This window comes from Montipora foliosa, chromosome 3 (genome assembly GCF_036669935.1).
Source record: "Montipora foliosa isolate CH-2021 chromosome 3, ASM3666993v2, whole genome shotgun sequence".
In the NCBI taxonomy this organism is placed as follows: Eukaryota; Metazoa; Cnidaria; class Anthozoa; order Scleractinia; family Acroporidae; genus Montipora; species Montipora foliosa.
In genome coordinates this window covers 10,348,978-10,372,032 of record NC_090871.1, presented here as the reverse complement: position 1 = coordinate 10,372,032, position 23,055 = coordinate 10,348,978, and the positions used below count along the sequence as shown (strand labels likewise).

Below are 23,055 nucleotides of genomic sequence, written 5' to 3'. Positions count from 1 at the left end.
TTCACAAAAAGTGCTTTCTTTGCACATGAATGATAATCACCATAGTGTGCACATTCATTGAGGATTTCGAGGGTATAAGTTGTGGTTTAATTTTATTCTTGGTTTCATTTTCTTTTCAAAGCATCTAACTTGTTTTTGCAACGAGTTTGATTTGTTCAAACCAATTATGTATTTTTAAACCGGCTTATTTATCAACTGTCTGGAAAGGGATTTTTACCTTTTGGGTTGTGGTTAAAAAAAATAATAGGGGTGGGCCTTTTTGGGGGTTCAATCCCACTTGACACTGCATAGCACTTCATCCCTTCCCCATATTCAATGTTTCAAAGAGTATGGCATTTTTCCAGGAATCCTGAAACTTTTCATGCAATCAACATTGTTAAGGGGGAGGGGGGTTCAAAGATGGTTTGGTGTCACAATCTTTTTGGTGGGGATTGTATGAAAAGAAAAGAGGTAGATCAGGAATAATTGGTACCTTCTCCATTTCCCATCTTACTTGTCCATTCCCAGGTTTCCAACACTCCAGCAACCACCCAGAGTAGGGCCGAGAAAAGCCTTGAAACGAGGTTGACACTCCCATTTATTTACCAAATTGGTGCCTTTGATTCTTAAATTTTCTTATAGATTGAGCTTTATGGAAACAAGAAGGCTAAGGTTTCCCTAAGTGTCTTGGAAAGACTTCAGGATCAGCCAAATGGGAGATACATTGTCGTTGCTGGGTAAGGATATAATAATATTATATGGTGGAGTCCTTGTCAGATGAATTACAATGTGCCACTGTCTTGCTGCCAAAGCCAAAAACAAAAGACTTAGCAACTGGGCAACGAGCTTGACTTCAAATGAATGGAAGCTGCTACAAAACGATATCAAATTTAGAGACATGGTACACTTCTCAATTTTATTGATGTATGACCAAGGATCATGGAAGTAAGGACTGTGCATAAAAACAACATTTTATGGCAGCTGATGATTTTCAAAGACAAGTATTGTGGGTTGAGTTTGTTGGTTCTCTACTCTGCACCGAGAGGTTTTTCTCTGGCTACTCCGGTTTTCCCCTCTCCTAAAAAACCAACAGTTTATCTGATTTGCATTAACTTGTTGATTTCAGTTTACAGTGTCCCCTATAGACCAGTTTCGTATTCTAACGGTTGGACTGGATCTAGCATGAAATAGAGGCTAATGCGGGCAAATCTTTTCAAATGCAACTTAATTTGCTGGCATTAGCCTCCATTTCATGCTAGATCCAGTTGAACCGTTAGAATTCGAAACTGGCCTATTACAGTGCTTCAGTGCTAGAAGACTTGACACTTAAATAAAGTTCGGTTCCTTTCCTTTCCTTTCCTTTCCTTTCCTTTCATGAGAAAAATGGTATTTTACTGATGGCTTTTCTATCTAGCATGACCCCAACTCCATTTGGCGAAGGAAAAAGTACAACAACCATAGGTGTATCCCAAGCAATGTCGGCACACCTGCAAAGGAACTGTTTTGCCTGTATTCGACAGCCTTCTCAGGGACCAACATTTGGCATCAAAGGTGAATGTTGTTAACAACACTGATAATGTCAATAGATATCTTAATTATTAAGATCAAAGTTATTGATCAGTTCACTGACGAAATACCATGCATTGATAAGTTTCTTGGTGCTAAATGGCTATGAGTGTGACTAACACTCTTAAAACAGAAACGCTAAAACATACTGCTTTTTTGTCGTCTGTTTGGAAAACATAATGACTGTTAAGTGGCAAATTATTACCAAGTAAACTAAGAATTCTATGCAAGTGCTAATGTTGTGTAAAGGTGTTGCACATATTTTTATGATTTTTATTAATAAGAACTGAAATGATGCAGTTTGTGTACTCAAAACTGTCTTTTGTTGTTTCAAAGGCAAAGACGGAAAAGGTTTTTCGAATTCATGCAACTTACCTTAAAGATACTTTAACCAACTTTTTACTGTGGATGACACTTGCTACAGAACAGCATTCCAAATATTTTTTTTGCAAATTTCAATGAATCATTTAGACACCAAGGATCTGGTCCTCTCTCCAGTCCGAAACTCAATAAACCATATACCATACTCCTTGGTCATTCCTTAACCTTTGGAGTGACCATATTAGTCAAGTCGGTCCAGAATGAAAGTTGGCAAGCGTGTCTATTTAGTTTTATCACATACGAGGCAAAATTACTGAATGCTGATTGGTTGAGACGGAGGAAGGTTTTCCTTTATCACGAGGCCACTTTTGGTAATCAAGAGGGCATGATTACTTGATCCTGATTGGTTAACAGTTACATATCCAGAGCAGGCGAATTTACAAGAGAATCTTCTTCCAGCTTAAACAAATTTTTTCCACATATAAAATACATTTTAAGCGCTATTTCCGTTGACAGCAACGATTAATTGAGTTGAACTTTAACCGAATGGGAGCGTGTTGATTGTCACTTGTCGCGGCACTGAGCGGGCTTACCTAAATTATTTTGTCCTTTATGTGATAGAGCGAGTTTCAATCGAGTGTCGTAAAACCAATACCAAAGTAATTACTTTGGCCAATCAAAAAGTAGGGAGACAATCCAGTAAACCAATCAAAACTCGAAGTAATTACACGTAGCCGACACAAAGCGCAGGAAAATGTGCACGCGTAAGCCACGATTGGTTTTGGTTTCACTTCTGATTGGTTTGAAAAATGGCGCGAGAACTTTGAACCAATCAATGAGTGAAGTAATGCAAAAACCAAAGCAATTCGCTAATTACTTTCGCTCTAAACATTAAACCGCTCTGAACATTAATTTTTATTAATTGCAATGTGTTCTCGTGCAATTAAGGATTAATTTCACTTGTATTTTCAAAGTTGTTCAAATTTCCCTCGTCGCTTCACGACTCGGGCAATTTTGCGAAAGCTTTGAAAATACGCGTGAAATGAATCCTTAATCATTCTCGGTCCCATGCGATTACATATACTAATCTTCAAACCCGAGTTTACTTCCTTTTAAACTTCCTTTATTGTTGAAGGAGGTGCAGCTGGCGGTGGGTATTCTCAAGTCATTCCTATGGAGGAGGTATGACCAAACATTCACACAGCAACCAGATTGACATTAAGACGTTATTTGATGCTAATCTGGTTGGAAGAATAACGAATGTAACTTACATTTAGTTGTGATTCAAGACCCCAACATTTCGTCACTCGTGTCTTCATCAGGACAAATCTGAGGATAATGGCTTTTTACCTTCGGCGTAATAAATAGATTATTGCTTAAATCGTATCAAGAAAGAACGAATGCAAGTCACTGAGTATGACTTTTGTTCCAGCCTCAGACCACCCCTGTTGAACATACTAGCATGGTTAAATTTGAAAAAAAGTTCTCTCCAAAAGCTGCCGGCCAACTGTTGGTTTACAAGCAGTGGGCCATTCAGAATGTAGGTCAACTGCTTACCACCGGTTGGCCAACAGTGAGTTGAGGAACCTCTTCTTCAAAATTACCGCAGTATTACGTCAAACATATATCCTGAAGGCAGTCATCAATAAAAGTGGTTTTTGTTGATATTTTGACCCCTCTTTCCTTGTTGGGTGATTTTCAACGAGTTCTATTATAATTTACTCCACGCGTACGGAAAAACAACGCGATCGGTTCTGCTGTCCGCCATGTTGAATGGACAGAAGAGAAAGACTGGTGACAAATCTGCCCCTGGATTACCGCTGGACTGTCTTCGTTTTCCACATGGAAGAAATATATAAAACAGCTGATTAGTTGTTAATACCTTAATGTTCTTTTCAGGAAGTGAGACTTGTTAAAATTTCTCTGAGGAAAGGCAATTTTTGTCAATGTCAATAAGTCAAACTCATTTTGCTTCCGGGGGCGTGGCCCCCTGGACTCCCAACGGGGCTCTGCCCCTGTACCCCGCTGGGGGCCTGGGCGGCCCCCAGACCCCTCGCCTATGCGGGAGCCTACGGCTCCCAGTGTCGTCTACTTTCACAATTTCTCCACCTACTTCAAATCTTATTGACAACCCTGAGATCCAGATTACTGTGTGCACTGGTTGTCAGGCATCCAACTTAATGACAATTTCGTTGTCCAGATACCAAGATAAGAAATGAACGGGAAACAATTCGGCTTAAATCTTGAAACATACTGTTTTAAAACATGAAGAGTATGTTAAAGTTGGAAACTTCCTGTGGGCTTCTTCTCGTGTAAATGGTTACTTTTTCGGTAGTTTGTACGCAGTGAAAGTGTATTACAGAAAAACCTCGGTACACCGTCGGTCCTCTTAAATGCTTGGTTGCTATTTCGAATGTTTTTTAGCACAGAATATTTAGGGATAGAAAAAAATTGCTTTTAGAGCAACAGGGCAGTAAGTGAGAGGAATGGGGAAGAGAGTTAGGTGCCTCACCCCAACCCCCTCCCCCACGGTTGTGACTAAAATGGATCCGCCACAGATGGGTGGTGTCGGTGGGATATTAAATGACAAATACATTAGCGAACAACATTATGGCAAACATGGAAACGAAAACCGGTTCCATGGCCATACGCTCTTGTCTTTGTGGTGTTGAGTACCCGACTGCATGCACTATTTAAGCACTTGTTCGACAATGGTTAGTTATAAATTACGTTCGAGAAGGTTGACGTTTTATATTATACGCGTAGCATCGATCTTCATACAATGTTAAGTATTTGTCATAAAGTGCCCCATGTGACTATGGCGGATCCATTTTAGTAAATACACCTCCCCCACCTTAAACCTACCTGGCAGCTCGGTAGCGACTTCCGAACGTTACCCGCCCTCCTAGATTACATCCCTGGATTAGTGCTTCCATGTAAATGACATCACTGCCGTTTAATAAAGCTAAAATTGTAGTGTGCGTCTGTTTTTTTTTTAGTTTAATCTCCATCTGACTGGTGACATTCATGCAATCACAGCAGCGAACAATCTTTTGGGTGAGTTTCAACTCTTGAGCAAAATGTCAGTAAGAAAACGACACATTGCGTTATATATCATGACTGAGTAGGATTTAGTTTTTTGTTTGTGCCATGCACGTGCTGAAGCAAAAGACTATTTTGTGTTGAACTGGAACCTAATTGGTGTGTTACGGTGGTATTGCGATGTTTCTCGTGACGTCACCCATTGCTACTTTGTTCGAAGAACAAGGTATGGTTTTTGATTCCGTTTTTGGACTTTTCTTATTATTTTTTTTTTTCGGATCGCCGCGCTATGGCTGCGCATGCGTAAGATTTCTCTGTCTCGTAGAAGACAATTCAAGTGGGATTCGAACTCGGTATCTCTTCCTTCAGAGGCAATCAATCGCGATGACCACTAAACCACGGAAGACTACGCGACAGATTTACGGGGAAATATGTATTAGAGAATTGTGTGCATGACCGGAAACGAGCTTTTGTTTTTTCGTTACACGCAATGCAATATCCGGTTTTCGTATGACTCTGTAACAGAAATCGTAATTTTATAATTCTCCCAGTATTGTTAAGAAAAGGTATGAAATATTTTTAAATATCATCGTAGAGACTTGCAAAGCATTCATTCTCTGGTTTTGATTGGAATCAATGCCGTTAACAACAGTTTTAAATGTAAACAAATATCCAAGATCGCACTTAACCCTATCATTGGGTTATGGAATGTGGACTGTGGACTTCGGACTGTGAACTTTGGACTGCAGAATTGAGACTGGATATTTACCAAGATATTGTAACATAAAAAACCCCACTGAAATACTGTGGACTTTAAGGGAGTCGGCTAAAAATCCTTCGAACAAAGTGTAGGCTACCCGTAGCCTCTTGTTATTTATATGCCAACCAGAACTTGATTGGCTGTTGAAACAATGACTTCTTTTGTTCAGTGGTTGGCATATTTCAATATCTAAAGAAATGTGACGTCAATGTTTGTAAACAAGAAATACCGCTATTACAGAGGTGTATTACGCCTTGTGATTGGCCAAGATCCCCAACGCCTTTTCTCTTATCATCTGTGTTTTCGTTTTGTTTTCAGCTGCTGCCATTGATACGAGAATCTTTCATGAATCAACTCAGTCGGATGTGGTATGCGTTCTTCCATTATTATCGGATGTAATGCACTCTTTTTTTTTTTATAAGAACGTTAAGGCTGAGATTAACCCAAATTTTAAGAACGTACTAAAAACATACCTAGACTGAGAGTCAGTTAAGTCTTTATTTTGCTTTTTTTTAGTTCTTGTGAGTGGTATAAACAAAGGTAAAAGCAAACGTAAAGCCGTAGTCTAGCAGGACAATGAAGTCAAATACTTAGGGACGTTGTTTAACATTATCACTGTTTTTCCTTTTGCGTGATACACTGGGATGATCACTTCAAGACTTAACAGATTGCATTATTTCGGCTTTCAGGGGTTTTCACAACACAGGCATCAAGTCAGCCAATCATTACATAAAAGCAAATTCAAACAGCCCTCCCTACGCGCGAGCAAACCACGCTCGACTTTGCGTGTTTCTCTGATTGACTAAGAATTTGGCGTGGCTATTTTAAGCCAATCACCAAATATAGCAATGCCAAATCAAAATACTCCTTTGTGACTTAAAATGCTGTTACCTTGTTTCATTGTTAGGCTCTTTACAACAGGCTTGTCCCTGAGAAAAAGGGGAAAAGAGATTTTTCCAATATCATGCTTACCAGGTTGAAGGTACTTGTGTATTTTACTTTTTTGATCTTTCCTAACTCTCAACGGGGTGCAAAATGCATCAACCTCACCCGCTTAACAGGATAAACAACTGTGAAGGTGATTGTGACAGTGGTAGGAATTTTGCGAATAACACAAAAAATAGGTCTCCGTGCCCGATTGCACTTATTACAACATTATGGTAGTCACTGGAAATCCTGCATCCAAGGATATGTTATCCTCAGGTAGGGATTGTAGTGTGGAATTACCTGCCGGGCCATGAATGATAAATATGAAGGGGGAGGGGTTGGTAAACCTGTCCAATAAAAATTCAGTATCAAACGGGTCGGTGAAGGAAGATAGCCTCTGCATGGAAAGTTATTCAACACAGGCTGTACTTGGAGCCGGTTAGTTGACTACTGCTTGGTTAAAGCCACATTAAGTTACCGTTTTCTTTCTTTCTATTCTCAGAAACTTGGTATTGACAAAACGGACCCAAATGAATTGACAGCTGAAGAAATCAGCAAGTTTGCCAGACTGGATATTGATCCAGACACAATAACCTTCCAACGAGGTGATTCACTTTTTGCGATAATCATACTTAAGTAGTTATTTACCATTTAGGAGTTGAGGAAGCTTTTACTACACTTGGTAAGCGATCTTCTAATGTATTTTGAACTATCTCTGAAGTTTTGGGGAAAAATTGCCTTTGGAGAGCGCCGTTCATAGCTTACGTTCTTATCCAGGAGCGGGTGTTACTCTGAGGGAGGGGGAGCTGGTCACCACCTCTAAAAGACTCGTACTTAATCATATGTTGCGTACAGTCCCACTTACCTAAGTCACATGGCCTGATTGTTGTTATTGCAGTGATTGACACAAATGACAGATTCCTAAGAAAGATCACTATTGGTCAGTCAGCCACTGAAAAGAACATGACCCGACAGGTGAGATTCGATTGGTCAGGCAACATGGCAGACAATAGGGGTATCTTTGTTTATATCAGTTTTTTTTTTTGCTTCATTAGCACAAGGTTATCGCTTTGTAATCAGTCACCCGAAATTAAGTACTGGACATTGAAAGTACATTGCACAATGAGCTATCTCTGAAAATTTGAATGCGATATACCACATAATCTCTTAGCAAAACGATGCTTTGAAAATTCGAGATTTTTACAAGGAATGTATGGGATTATCAGCGCCTTTGGATTATTGAATTAGGCTATCTTCGCTCCTAATGGGGAGCATAGGGTGTCAACTATGGACCTCCACCTGACTCTATTTTTGGCAGTTCTCTTTGCCTCTAACCAAGTGATGTTCTTCTTGGCGAGCTCATCTTGTACACTCCGCCTCCAGGATTGGCTTGGGCGGCCTCTTCTTCTGAACCCCTGAGGATTCCACTCGAGGGCGGAACGGGTGATGTTATTCTCAGGCTTCCGTAGCGTATGCCCGATCCATTTCCACTTTCAGCGCCTTTGCCACCCAAGAATTTATCATTTTTTTGTTGGCAAATAACTGACTCGTTATCAAAGCTAAAAGGCTTAAAATTGGAGATTTAACTTAGTTTAGCAAGTTCTTTTACCTTTTGTAGGCAATTTGTAAATAGCAAGAGCCCTTCTGTGAGCAAACTCGTATGTTAATCAAACAAAATGTAAACAATGACTTGTCAACAAAGATTCCCTTATACGCAGGCGGTGTTAATCACGGATTAGTAAAGTGGATCAATCTCGACCCCAGAGCTCTTCTCTTGGTTGAGGGATATAAGAGCTCTGGGGAACCGTAAAACAGTGTCTCCTCATTGGTTTTTGTGAAGAACAATGAAAAGCGTTTCTAATTGTCGTATTCTTGTTAGCACGAGGAGTGAGCAGGAGTCGTAAGGTGCAAATAGCCAATTTTTGGCTATAAGAACCCTACGGCGCATGTTCCCCTACATAGAGTTCCCCATGAAATCGAGGCGAGTGGTGAGCAAGTCCAAGATGGCGTTCAAACTTTGGAAGTCGCACAGCATCCACGAAGAAGCGACGCCAATAGTATGCGTTCTCCTAACGTCGAACGCAATAAATTGTGCACGATTGTGATCATTGGTGCAGTTCTCTATTCTTGGAATTTACTTTGCTTTTTCGTCATCCATCTTCGATTCATGCGCGATTTTTGAAGATCCTTCATGAGCGCTAAAATAAGAGCGGCTTTTTGCGAAGCTTTCAAGTATAAATTAGAAACACTGCAAAGAAAACGCTGTGGAAAGTACAAACATGGTGATGTGTCAGCCATGATTTTGCGTCACCCTTTGTCTCCTTTAGACTCAGTTCGACATCACTGTGGCAAGTGAGATTATGGCCATACTGGCTCTGACCACTGACCTGCAAGACATGCGAAAGAGGTTTGTATGAACATAAATCGATTGTTTTCTTCATTAAAAGTACTTTGAAACCACTGACTTAGTTCTCAAAACTAACAGAGAGAATTTTAATCCCCACATGTTTTTTTCTTTTGAACTTGTTTTTTTTATTTTCGATTCGGACAGGGAGCATGGTGCAGCAATGGGCCTCTTTAGCTTGTACGTTTTGTTTTCCCATTTCAGACCACGTGATGTTACTCCAGGGAACACTTTCTATCAAATGCCGTCTTCTGCACGTGCATATGTATGCATAACTTATGTAAGAACAAAAAGAAAATTCCCCTGGGAACATCACGTGGTCCGAAACGGGAAAACAAAACGTACAAGCTAAAGAGGTCCATTGCTGCACCATGCTTTCTCCTCTGAAATGATGTTTCCAAGTTCTTTTTTTTTCGCGTGTTGGGTCCATAAACACGCAAAAGAAGAACGAGGCCAATATCCAGCATCTTGACCGAACAAGCTTGGTAAATAAAGGATTTATTATATGGGATGAAGCGCCAAAAAATCAAGATCTTTGATCTTGCGGAACCAAGCAAGAAATCGCGAGAGGCAGTATTGCTCCATCTTGCCCGCTCGGGTAGCCAATCACAGCGCGGGATTTGGTTCATCTTGCCCGCTCACGGAGCAAGGCTTATAATAGAGCGGGTTAATTGTCACCTGAACCTAGTTTAATGGCCAAGCTCCGCCGGGTCTCCTATAAACCCAACGTAGAATATCCGAACCAATAATCGGAACGTCGCGGGTTCGCCTTCGGCGAGCACTCGGGTTTTTTCCGAGTTTCCCCGAGTCAACATCGAAAGAAGTAATCTCTTCTACCTCTTAGATGTTGTTGTTGTTTTTGTTTTATAGACTTGGCAACATTGTTGTAGCTAGTGATAAGCAAGGAGATCCCATAACAGCGGATGATTTGGTTTGTTTGTAAATTACTTGTGACTTTTGTTGAAAACCATAAGGTTTCACACTTAAGCTACAGACCTCGACAAAGTAATTAAAACACGCACGCAAATTTCGTGCAGTTATCTAAGACAATGTTGCATGTGAAAATGGCCTAATCTTTCTTTTTCCTCACCCTCCCCCCCCCCCCCCCCTCAATGTTGAATGTCCAAAAGTTCATTAGACCGTGTTCACACAAGGCCGAATCACATTTGAATTGACCATGTTTGGACCACGTTTGAGAAATAAAAAAAATGTTCATACCTGATGAAAGAGCTTGCGAAGCTGAATCGAAACAGCTCTACAGTAATCTACATGGAAACCATCTCGCGAGGTAGTTTTGATCGTGATTTCGGTAAGCAACTTCAAGATAGAGGACAGTGGTGTTTTTTCGGTGGCTGTGACAAAACACTCCTCGGGCTTTGGGCAGAAGAAAACATCCAAAGTCAGCTCACATCCATGGGTCGCAAGAAAAAACACTTCCAGAAAGTGGCCACTTGCGAAGCGGTGAGTCATGAATATAATAAACGTGATAGAAAGTGCGGTGAACGGGGTTGTATTCACGATTTATGTGAAAACACGAACAAACCAGGTAAAAACGAACAAGCCCGCTAAAAAGAGTCCAAATCTACACGACGCACCTTCTGATTGGCTCAAAATGGCCTTTACGCTATCGTTGATTGGTTATACTTCTACACGTGAAACAGCTGTGCGCTATTCTGATCGGCTGTATTGGCTTTTTTCACATGTGAAAATAAAGCGTATAGATTTCTGCAAATGAGCCTTAGGGAATAAAATTCTCGTGTTACATGCAATGTAAGACCACACGAATCGCCAGATCAAATGTTGTAATGACCTCTGCTATGAAAACCTTCGTTGCCACCAAGTTTGCAGAAAACTTGTTTCTTCTAAAAGTGTTTACATTAAACTTGTTTTGTCTAAGTGTGGACGCAGTCTAAGTTGGTGTCAACATTGATTGAAGACTTGAATTTGAAGTTGTATCTTTTGTTTAATTCCTTTTGATTTGATCAGTAATCGGTGATGTTTTCACAGGGAGTGGCTGGTGCGTTGACTGTTCTAATGAAGGATACAATTAAGCCGAACCTGATGCAAACACTAGAGGTAAAAATTGAAATCATTTTAAAATATGCAAATAACTTGGGAATATGTTTCTTTTTTTTCATAAGCCGCTCTACATAAATCAGCGATTCAAAGAGCGTTTGCTCCCTGCTCCAACTCATCTAATGAATGGTAACCTAGGAGAGCGGATATTTTCGAATGTGCTTTTTTGCTTTGTTCTAAGCCGTCCGTGCTACCCTCGAAATAACCACTGCCCGGCACCCAGAGTACATTTGTCCTCCCTTGAGCTCTTATCGCGAACAACCTTAACTACTCTGCCTTCTTTCTCGGTCTTCTGTCAAATGTCTGCCAGTTTTATGTACTTTTCCTGCGTTTAAAGAATGAAATTCTAATAGTGAAATGGTAGATTGAGAGAATAGACCGTTTTACAGTTGTATCTAAGGCTTCCGTGATCCTGTTTTGATACAAACCTTTGTGCTTTTCTAATGCTAATGTAAGGGCGTAAGGGCTATTACAGCAAAACATTTTACATTGTAAAGCCATTGAGGTCTCTATCAACACAAGGTCACCAGCAGCCTCGCACCCATTCATAGGCTAGGTCACTGCGCAAACAACTGTAAAATGGCCTTATGACGAAAACAGTGTAAGCAGAACAACACTTATGAAGTGGAGAGTGTTGTGGAAGCAAATTATTATTGTGACGATGATTATAATTAATTTCGTTTTTTATTTTACTTTAATCTGCGTTGTCACAAAGATAACAGTCTGTTTTACTCGCTCTACAAGTCGGACGAGAGTAAAATAAAACAATTTTGAAAATCTCAGATTGGAGCACCAGATGATTTGATAAAAAAAATTACACTCTCTTTTCGGAGCAAAGCTTTCGAATACAATACATTCTTAATTGACCACTCCCTATAGGGGCTTTTCAGGGTCAACGAAACACAATCACAACAGAACAGAACACTTCAACAACATCTGTCAAGAATCCCAACTTGCCGTAGGTAGACTAGTTGGCTATTTTCAAGTGCCGCTGAGAAGTTGAACCAGTGACTACAAGGGAGAAATTCAACCAGTGGTCAGAACGTTTCTTGAACCCGGGATCCCCGGATCTCAAGGCAAGCGATCTAACAACTGGGCCACACTGCCTCCTAAGAGCTTTAAATGGGGCTCTGCGATCTTGTGTTATCATTCCCTGCTAGCAGAGGTCTCTTTTCTTTTGCGTTCGCTGGGTTGACAAATACGGGAAAGAGAACTCTGCCATTGGTCGAAACTCACTTTGATCCAACCGCCGTCCACCATCTTGGACGGCACTCTTCAAACCGCGTGCCCCATGATATGTTTGCTGACTTTGACTTGAGCCCACTGTGTCCCACGCATGCTTTCACAGTAATTCCGCTGTTGTGAAGTGAGCCCTCACAGCATGAAGTATGACGTAAGGATTCGGTCGCTAAGTAACCGCCGTGCGTGCTCAACACAGTGAATTTCGACCAATGGCAGAGGTCTCTTCTCCCGTACTCGTCAGCCAAGCGAACGCAACGAAGAGACCTGCTAGCAAGGAAGTGTTATCACCCTGTGATAATCGAAACACACGATTACAAAGGCATGTTTGAACAATGAAAGGAAACCCATAAATGGCATATTATTACCTCTTTAAAAAACTGGGGTGTTTTTTGTCTTTCTAGGGCAACCCTGTGTTTGTTCACGCTGGACCTTTTGCCAATATTGCGCACGGCAATTCTTCCATTCTGGCCGATAAGATCGCCTTGAAGCTCGTTGGACCCAACGGTTTTGTTTGTAAGTTTACATTTGCATGCTGGGTAACGGACGAGGAGTTTATTTTTGTAATATTACGGTAGACGTTACAGTAAACGTTACACTTGAGTTCGAGGTTGTTTTTCTTCTTTGCACCTCTGTGTTGGCTTTCAGCAGTAGAACAATTTATTATCGGTGCCGAGTTACCTGGCTAAGTCCGACGGCAGGTTGCTGGTTACTCGGTATATACAATTCTTTGCTTTTCGTGGACAAATTTAAAGAAATGAGTACAACGCGAGGTTTGTCTCAAAAAGGCATTGAGATAAATTATTTATCAGCGCAAGTAGCGCCAGCCTTGCAGTTTCTTCATGGGCCAGATCACTGAATGAACAACTGTAAAATGGCTCTTGAGTTTTGATGCGATTGAGCACTTCCAATACTTTGGGTCGACTGGTGCGAGTGTGACATTGTAGCTTTGTACATGTGTTTGTTCATGTTCATGTTTGTACCACAGCCGCCTGCACATCGAGATGACAGTGCTGATGTACGGGCTTCGCCTTCTACCATTTACAAAAGAAGTGTGGCGATTTTCAGAGCAATTGAAGACAAGGCATATTGTGACTGTTGTGTACCATTTTATTTTTGGGAGAGGCTTTTAGAGGGGTACAAGACATTCCCAAAAGATGTTAGTCCCGACCCTCGAGATCCCAGCGCAACCAATTTATATTGTCGTTCATAATTCTTGCTATTGTTGTTGTTGTTGTTTTTTTTTTCAGTCACTGAATCCGGCTTTGGAGCTGACATAGGAATGGAGAAGTTCTTTAATATCAAATGCCGATATAGTGGTGAGTTAACAAGAATTACTGGCGTGAAGTAGAACGAAATGTGGAAGAAGGTAGTTTCCCAGTATTAGTGCAGTAATGGACAAGGATTGTTTCCGACCTTAGTCCATCACTGCAAGTTAGGGTGTACTCATTGTTGGTAAATATCATTTGTTGTGATTAAATACAGGTTTAACACCCCAGTGTGCTATCATCGTTGGGACTGTGAGGGCGTTAAAGATGCATGGTGGTGGACCAAAGGTAAAAGAGTAAATGTATAATAGAAGCAAAAAAGTAATCTTTTTTTTTTATTTACCCTTGTCTTATTATTTCCACGAGCTACAGCGATGAAGCACTCGATTTTTCTTTGGTTACTTTTTTAAGGTGTGCTGGTAGAAAATGCCCGACTGGTGAAAGAACAATAACTACTGCAACGGCAATAACAATTTTGATGATGACGATTATCAAATGTTTGGTAAACAGTGTCAAAATCCGAAGAAAAACAGAGAACATGATTTCAAGTCGGTGCCTTCTTAAATTGATACAATAAAGGCATTATACTTAGCATAAATCTTGTTTGTTGGTTTATTTTCTATCCCTTCATTTTCCCACCCGTTACTCGAAGCAGCCAACTTTGTCAAGTTGTTTATTTCTCTCAAAATAATTAAATAATGGTCTGTTATCTTGCTCAGCCTGTAGCTTCGCCAGAGCTCGAAGAAGCTCCACACGTGGAGTTCAGTTTGGTAAAGTGACATCTCGATTTCTTGTCTTTAAAGGTTGTTGCTGGGAAACCTCTTGCGTCTGAATATACCACCGAGGTTTGTTTGTTTTGAGTGTGTTTGTAGGCCAGGCCTGGCGTTTAATTAACAATTATTGGATGAGGTTGAGCATGTTAGCGATAATTATCAAGGCCAAAGTTTGTGTTATCTGCTGAAGCCGAAGGCTGAGGCGGATAACACAAACTGAGACCTTGATAATTATCGCTAACATGCGAAAACCGAATTCAATAATTGTTTTATTATGCATATTCCTGAGCTGAGCTCCGCCATGACAAAACTGATCAAACTGCTGGTTAGTGTGTCAGGTGGCGTCACTTCTGCATGCATAAAACTGTTGTCTGTAGGTATGACGTCAATTCTACATATATAAAATCTATTGTTTGTAGGTATGACGTAGGAGAAACAGAGCAAGCAAGAATTAGCTGCGTGCTTTTAGCCAATCAAAATCGAGCTGGTGACACCAATGTATAATAATATAGGTTATCACATGATTTTGAGTGCAATTTGAAATAAATTAGCACGCATTTCGAAGATTTTGTTCTGTAAACGCAATGCGCGTGCCCAGTACAGAAAACTGGTACTCGTTCTCGTACCTCAATCTGAAGGTCGCTAATGACTGGTTGACCCCGACCTACTAGCAGGCTGGCGGGCTGACTTGGTAGTGTAGGGCTCAGCTTTAAACACTTTAGTCATTTATTACTAAATAGAACTGTGCTTAAATAGCGTAAATAACTTAAATAGAATTGTGCGTTATTTGTTATCGATTCTCTTGTTTTTTTTTTTTTCATTGTCTAGAACCTTGATCTCATCAGAACTGGTATGGTGAACCTGGCCAAACAGATAGAAAATGCTCGATTCTTTGGAGTCCATGCTATTGTTGCTGTCAACAGATTTCAGTAAGTAATTTGACGCTGTCTTTTGAGGTAATTGTGTGACAGGCCAAACTTGATGTTCGTCCACTCAAACAGAGATTGCGAAACCTTTGCTTGGCCAACTTCAGAAGAGCAAATTGAAACATCACGAAACTTCAGATGAGAAACCCGCAACAACTACAGTAACTAAGCAAATAAAGGGTACATTTGTTGAAAACTGCTGAACTGCTTTGCCTGTTTCGGCGAACAGTGTGGCTGGAGGGCCTAAAATTAATGAGAGGAGGTTGGAGAGAAACAAGCGTGAATACCACGAACTAGACATATATAGCGCACAAATTCAACAAGCGTGATATTGGCCGTTTTTATTCTGGAGACGCAAAATCCGTCTAGGCGAACTTGGGCAAACTGTTTTTTCTCTGTCTGTTAAATTCGTCTAACATACAGACGGGAACAAGACGAATAATATGTCTCAACGAACAATCCATTTTAGTGCATCTTCAAAGACACACTAAAATGGATGGTTCTTTACACTAGATGGATAACATGAAAGACGCACAATTCGTCTGGATGGATTATGCGTCTCTAGTATAAAAACAGCTAATCTTTCCTGTCGTTTTGATATTTTCATTAGTTTTTCCTAGGCCTTCCGTTGTTTTGGCAACTGAATGGAAAACTCAAAATGGAAGTGACCATCGTAGTTATGAAGCAACTTGAGCAATTCTCGTCTCCAGAGCCTCGGATCTTATGTCTGCGCATGACCCGAGTCTCTGGGAAACTCTTTGTAGCAATCTCGATCCAGAGCTCTTGTCTTGACTGAGGGAGAGAAGAGCACTGGGTAACCCTGAAACAAAGTGTCTTCTCGTTGGTTTTCGTGAAGAACAACGAAAATCGTCTCTGATTGGTGCATTCATGTTTAGCACGAGGAGTAAGCAAGCGCCGTAGGGTTCAAATATTTTCGGCCATAAGAACCCTCCGGTGCACATTCTCCTACATAGTTTCCCAGAGCCGTGAGTCGATCCGAGGCTCTGGTGGCGAGAATGTATGTAGGAGAAGAGGCAGAAGCTTATGAACTATGAACTGGTTTTTAACTATTGCCACGTGGTGGCGATGGCAATATTCACGTGACAGAATGTCCTGGTAGATGAAAGGTATCTTCCATCTTTACCATTACGGGCTTAGCAATTCCAAGTGGCTCTCTTTTCGCTGATACTTGTTCGATCGTTTTGTTAGCTCCGATACAGATGCAGAAATTGCCCTTGTGATCGAGCTTGCAAAGGAGGCTGGGGCTTATGATGCTGTGGAATGCACTCACTGGGCTGACGGAGGTAACCACGTGGTTGTTGCAGCGCGGCTTCCAATGGCATGCTAATATCGATCTCAGCGATACGGGGGTGAATTATTGCAACCAAGTCAAACGAAAGCAAAGGAAAGGAAAAGGAAAGGAACTTTATTTCAGTGTCAACTCGTTCTAGCGCTGGAGCGCTAACTGAGGACACTGTAAACTGACATTAACAATTAACGCAATCAAGTCAAATGTTGGTTTTTGAGGAGAGGGGAAAACCAGAGTACCTAGAGAAAAACCTCTCAGAGCAGAGTACAGAATCAACAAACTCAACCCATATAATACTGAGTCTGGGAATTGAACCCGGGTCACATTGATGGGAACCAAGTGCTCTCGCCACTGCGACACCCCTGCACCCCTACGTAAAAATAGCTATTTAAAACACTGAACAAAGGTTTGAATAAAGCAGCGAATGCAAAAGGAAGCAAGAATGGACAAAATTGAAGAAAATCAAAATGGATTGCTATTGGGGTTTTTATAAACTGTTCAGCCAAACAGATTCTCAAAGTTTACCTCTGGAACTTAAATTAAGTTTTCTCGAAATACATTTTTTTTTTTCAAAAGACTTCAATATGTGTTGTTTAAAGGTAATTTCTTGGTTAACGTAGAGGCGAGTAATTGGCAAAACTGCACAAAATAAATTGCATTGAGGTGACACCACACCTTTAACCTCCAGGATCTTCTTCTGACTGGGCTAGACTACCATTAGCATGCCATTGGAAGCGGCGACGTGACAACATCAGCTTTTGATGACGACCAGCGTTACTGGTTGAAATTTAACATCTCTGTCTTGAGAAATCTTGAAATTAATTGTTGACTTGGCGTAAACGTTTCTTACAGGCAAAGGAGCAGTTCGTCTTGCTGATGCGGTGCTGAGAGCTGTGGAGAAACCTGTGGAATTTAAGTTCCTTTATGATGTTAAGGTTCGTCTGGACTGTAAGTCCTTCTTCAAAAGGGCACACCACTATTTATAATGTGAAGGCTCTGAATTGTTTAACGAAGTTATTTCCGCTAATCTCGGGTCAAATGTGACGAAAGTCTTGCTGAGAACAGTTCGCTCAAGCCAACGTCGTTCCCAGGGTTCTCTCCTACTCGTATGTACTGGACATTTTTTGCGGGGCGGGGTGGGGAAAGGTCTCAGGTTCGACCCCCGGAATAACACACAGGGTCTTAGAACATTCACGAAAGCGTGCTGTCGTAGGTAGACTTTTGAGACTTTCCGCAAAATGACTGTATTACAGGCATTGTTCAAAAAATCAGGCGGACAATATTCGAAAAGTGAGGTATAGAGTGGCCGGCTTGGTGTAGTTTCTCAATAGGGCCGTTTATACGAGAGAAAATAAGCCGCGGCTTACATAAGACGCGAACACCCCGTATAAATGGCACAAAATCTACGTTCACGGCTTGCTCAAGCCGCGGCTTATCCTGGCCTTGGAGTTTATACTCGTGTAAATAGTTCCTTTCGCGTATTATGTACGCCGCGGCCAGAGTAAGCCGCGGCTTATTTTCTCTCGTATAAACGGCCCTATTCTGGATAATGATGTGTGAGACGCGTATCACGCAATCTGGAAAAAATTGCGCCATAAATTGTGAGATCCAGGGCGCTTGATTTGAAAACAAAAGATTTGATTGGTTCTGACCAAACCCTATTTTTTATTAGCCAATCATAATCTAGAATTTCGATGTGTAATTTGCACTGGTATTACACTTTTTGCACTGTGTTAAACTTGAACTTGCCTGCTCTCTGCCAATCAGAATCGAGTATTTTTTTCATTTATATTATTAGAGCAGAAATAATAACAGCTGCAATAGAAATTACAATAATATGCGTATATACATATTTTTCGTAAGTTATGTTGTACTCGAAAATGCACGTGATTTGCTAATTCATTTGTCATTTGCAGTTGCCGATTGAAGATAAGATGCGAATTATTGCACAGAAAATCTATGGAGCTGATGATATTGAGCTAGAACCTGAGGCTCAGAAAAAGGTTGCATTGTACAAGAAGCAAGTGAGTTCGTTGACAAGCCATGATGTTGCTGTCCCAATTCGTGCCACGTCTTTAACCCCCCTTCATACAGCATGATTAATAGTCTCCTTCGCAGCCGTCTTTCGAGATGTCACTCAACGCTTCGGGGGAGCGATGCGTGACATCGCGAAAGACGGCTGCGAAGGAGACTACATAATAGGCCATTTTTGAATTCCCACGGCTGGACTGGATCTAGCATGAAATGGAGGCTAATGCGGGCAAATCTTTTCAAATGCAAATTAATTTGCCCGCACTAGCCTCCATTTCATGCTAGATCCAGTCCAACCGTTAGAATACGCACCAGAGAACCACAGCACCAGAGAAAAGAACCGCTCATTATCGCTTTCAAAGGAATGGTTACTGTCTGGTTACGCTTTCAGGTTTGACTCATTTAGCCTTTCTTGAACATCACTATATGAAAGAAACTGGTCATACTTCTAGAACTTTTTCCTCAAACATTTGTCAATGGATGCCCATATTGAATGAAGGGCTTTTCTCCGAGAGGTTAAAATAAATTAACACATTCAAATGAATTTCACGACTATGTGGGATAAAATAACCGGCTCGTTTGGGAGTAAAACAAATACACGTGATACGAATATTGTTGCTCATATTTTTGTTGACCTATGTTTATTTACTTTTCCTCCCAGGGATTTAATGATCTGCCGATTTGCATGGCTAAGACTCATTTGTCTCTTTCACACATTCCGGATTTGAAAGGGTGCCCCAAAGGTAGGCTTTAAAATTTGTGCGTGCCATTTCGCTTTTCATCATCGATATAACGACAACTTCTCAACCAACTGAGGAACGTTAATCTTACGATATTGAGCTAATGAATCAACGACGCATTTCACGAAGACGTCTTTAACTGCTTCAGCAACGCGGTCGACATTATGAAAGCAACTGAGTTCACTCGACAAGACGCGACGACGGTGCTTGCGGTAAATCTCCTGCCAGCTGGGGTAGATTTAGGTTGACAATCAGATGTGGTTTGAAAAATAATGAATGCAACTGATAAAGTTGCGATTGAAGACCCAAGATACTAGTGTCTCCATTAGCGGCGATCAAAGGCTAAAACACAAGTCCTTGCAAGTTACATTTGTCACTGTTCAAACTAGAATAGTAAAGGAAAGGAAGGAAACTTTATTTGAGTGTCAAATCGTACTAGCGCTGGAGCACTAATTGCAGACACTGTAAACTGAAATCAACGATTAAGGCAAATCAAATCAAATGTTGGTTTTTGAGGAGAGGGGAAACCGGAGTACCCGGAGAAAAACCTCTCGGTGCAGAGTAGAGAACCAACAAACTCAACCCACATATGTCGCCGAGTATGGGAATCGAGCCCAGGCGACGCTGGTGGGAGGCGAGTCCTCTCACCACTCCTGTCTTTTCACCTCCCATTAGAGAACTTAAGATTCTAGGACGAGAACGACTACGAGAACAAGATGTTCTCATAGAACAACAGTGAGAGCGTGCGAACCAGTGTCATTTTGGCGGGAAAAACGTGAAGTTGCATAGCGAACTACTCGAAATCAACTGCACTGCTGTCACACACCCTCTTTAACTCTGTTGTTGTGAATACGTTGTTGATGCTTTGGCGGGACACTTTATCAACAATGATGTAGACTGACACAAAAACAAGAGAGGCTTTTGTGTCAGTCACGTTGTCTCTACGCGAATTAGTTATATTGACGGAAGAAACGAAACGAGTTTCCGTAGTAAGACAATGTTGAAGCCAGCCTTGCGTCAATTTATAATGAGCGCAGGCAGACCTATAAAACTTGTCCTCCATTTTTTCAGGTTTTACTCTTCCAATCCGTGATGTGAGAGCAAGTGTTGGAGCTGGATTTCTTTATCCACTCGTTGGCACCGTAAGTTGATCGAGGGCATTTCTATTTATTCACTTTTGGTGTGATGATGGGTGAAAGTCCATTTCCGAGCTGCTGTTGCCTCGGTTTCAAAGCGAGTCCTGGTGCACAACCATTCAAATGGAAATGAGAGATGTATTTTCATGCAAATCAAACTCATTATCATTTGAATGGTTTAGCACCAAGACTCGTTTTGAACCTGAGGCAAACAGCAACTCGGAAATGGCCTATTCTCTCGAGCAGATTCACAGATAACCTTAAAAGTTTCCAATTGTTAAGGTGGCTATGAATCTGCTCCAGAGAATTTCTTTAAACTTTGCAGAGAATTTGATCTGTACCTGTTAATCACTTTCCAGAGATAAAATTGGGGGTGACCGGGTTCGTTTTTGAGATATAAGCGTTTAAAGACAAATAATAGTGCATTCTTTGATGGCTCCTTTGTTGCCATGGTGACCTATTACGTCACATTAATGAGTGCGTCTTGTTAAAGGAAACCTCCACTAAAACAAGAATACAACTTCAAAATATTTATCATAATGTTTTGTATTCGAAATAAATGAATTTCAAAAACGCTTGTTTTGGTTTTCAAATTCCATGGGCGCCGCCATCTTGAATAATTGTGACGTGTTATGGTTGCTCTTTTGTATTTGCACAAAGGGCTTTTGTTTTAAAACAATAGGGCAACCATGACACGTCACAATTATTTAAGATGGCGGCGCCCGGGAAATTTGAAAACCAAATCAACCGTTTTTAGATTTTATTTATTTCGGATACAAACGCTCCCATTGGAAAACGTTCGAACAATTTTGATTGTGAGCATTATGTTAACTATTTTAACGATATATTCTTGTTTTAGTGGAGGATCCCTTAAAGCAATTATTGGTGTTTTGTATGGGGCCACAACTTTGCCGTTACATGATACAGTTGTGTAGATTCAATCCTTCCAAATGGTACAGTTAGTTGAAACTGATGAAACTCCTTCGAGCCTCCTTAAGTCAATAAAAGCCAAGGTGACTCTCGTATCGGTGAAAAGTCCACTAACCATGGATTCCCCCCGGGTGGGTCAGGGTATGGTGAACATGGTTTAAAACCTCCCGCCCTTTGTTTTGTACTCTACCCCTCCTACCCTCAATTGTTTTTATAAACGAAGTATAGAATTGATCCTCGCGCTTAACTGGACAATTTAAGCACTAGAGGTTTTGCACGGCAGCCATGTTGCATGGCAGGAACAATAGATTCTTTTTCCTGGAGCGAGTTTCAATCGAGTGCCGTAAAACCAAAACCAAAGTAATTACTTTGGCCAATCAAAAAGGTCGGAGACAATCCAGTAAACCAATCAAAACTCGAAGTAATTACACGTAGCCGACACAAAGCGCGGGAAAATGTGCACGCGCGAGCCACGATTGGTTTTGGTTTCATTTCTGATTGGTTGAAAAAATGGCGCGAGAACTTTGAACCAATCGCTGAGTGAAGTAATCATAAACCAAAGTAATTCACTAATTACTTTCGACACTCAATTGAAAGCCGCTCTATGGGAACAACTTTTTTTTCTAATGCAAAACATTTTCATTGTTCCTGCACATGGCTGCCGTGCAAAACCTCTATTGTCAAAAGTATGTTTCAAGTGGTGGAGCATTGCAACGGCATCGCAGAGGTGATGATTTCGATTCCCCTTGAAGCGGCCTGAATTTTTCGGGCGTCTATAAAGTGACAATTGCTTAAGGACGGTGCCTACTATTGTTATTTCGCATACGTTCTGTGCATCTTGAGAAACTCGGATTTCCTATCGGTGATTCTTACTAATACAGGGATATTTTTGCGCGGTTTAGAACTACCCGGAGAAAGTAGATCTTAGTAAGTACTCTTGATATCCAAAAAGAAAATTGGGGTGGTCATGCATTTTTGAGAGATAATTAATCTTCAATTTGAGAAAGAACGCCATACATTGCTTTGTATTTTAAAGCTTTTTACAAATATTATTCATGAATTATCTTTGAAAAATGCGTGGTTACCCCCAATTTTCTTTTTGGATTTTAATAACACTTGTTAAGATCTACATTTTCTGCATAATCACACACCGGGGCAAAAATATTGTTAGTTAGTAGGCACCGTCCATAATCCATAAATTGTCCAGATTAGTGCGAGGATCGCTTCTCCATTTCCTCTATAACCCGCACTTCCAAATATACATTTCTTTCGCTCAATAGGCCATTTCCGAGTTCTTGTCTGCCTCCTCTTCAAAGCGAGTCTAAGTGCGAAGTTTTTATAATGGTAATTAGTTCTACTTTACATATGAATGAAAACTAATTTACTTAAGAAATACTTCGCACTTAGACTCGCTTTGAAGAGGAGGCAGACATGAACTCGGAAATGGCCTATTCTTTTTCTTGGTTCCAGTCCTGTCCCTCCTCCAAGCCATCCTCTGGCAAGCGCCCGCCTTTCCCCTCCCCTTTCCCCTCCCCTCCCTGGAAACGCTCTCTCAGCTCTCGTGGCATTAAGCCACGTCGAAATGTCAAAACAAACCTGTCGTTCTAGGCCTGAATGACTTTATCCCG

At 41.0% G+C, this 23,055-nt stretch overlaps 1 protein-coding gene across 1 annotated transcript in view; it reads left to right on the top strand.

Annotated features, from left to right (window-relative positions):
• Positions 1-23,055, top strand: part of LOC137996719 (C-1-tetrahydrofolate synthase, cytoplasmic-like) — a 44,670-nt gene that overhangs the window by 20,060 nt on the left and 1,555 nt on the right. Inside the window, exons 15-35 of the mRNA XM_068842264.1 lie at positions 622-716; positions 1,394-1,530; positions 3,002-3,048; positions 4,866-4,923; positions 5,987-6,036; positions 6,576-6,650; positions 7,098-7,200; positions 7,494-7,570; positions 8,923-9,002; positions 9,870-9,930; positions 11,007-11,075; positions 12,719-12,830; positions 13,565-13,633; positions 13,800-13,870; positions 14,386-14,427; positions 15,184-15,284; positions 16,491-16,585; positions 17,443-17,525; positions 18,507-18,614; positions 19,283-19,364; positions 20,433-20,503. Coding sequence (XP_068698365.1) covers positions 622-716; positions 1,394-1,530; positions 3,002-3,048; positions 4,866-4,923; positions 5,987-6,036; positions 6,576-6,650; positions 7,098-7,200; positions 7,494-7,570; positions 8,923-9,002; positions 9,870-9,930; positions 11,007-11,075; positions 12,719-12,830; positions 13,565-13,633; positions 13,800-13,870; positions 14,386-14,427; positions 15,184-15,284; positions 16,491-16,585; positions 17,443-17,525; positions 18,507-18,614; positions 19,283-19,364; positions 20,433-20,503 — 1,686 coding nt within the window. The remainder of the gene's footprint in view (positions 1-621; positions 717-1,393; positions 1,531-3,001; positions 3,049-4,865; positions 4,924-5,986; positions 6,037-6,575; positions 6,651-7,097; positions 7,201-7,493; positions 7,571-8,922; positions 9,003-9,869; positions 9,931-11,006; positions 11,076-12,718; positions 12,831-13,564; positions 13,634-13,799; positions 13,871-14,385; positions 14,428-15,183; positions 15,285-16,490; positions 16,586-17,442; positions 17,526-18,506; positions 18,615-19,282; positions 19,365-20,432; positions 20,504-23,055) is intronic.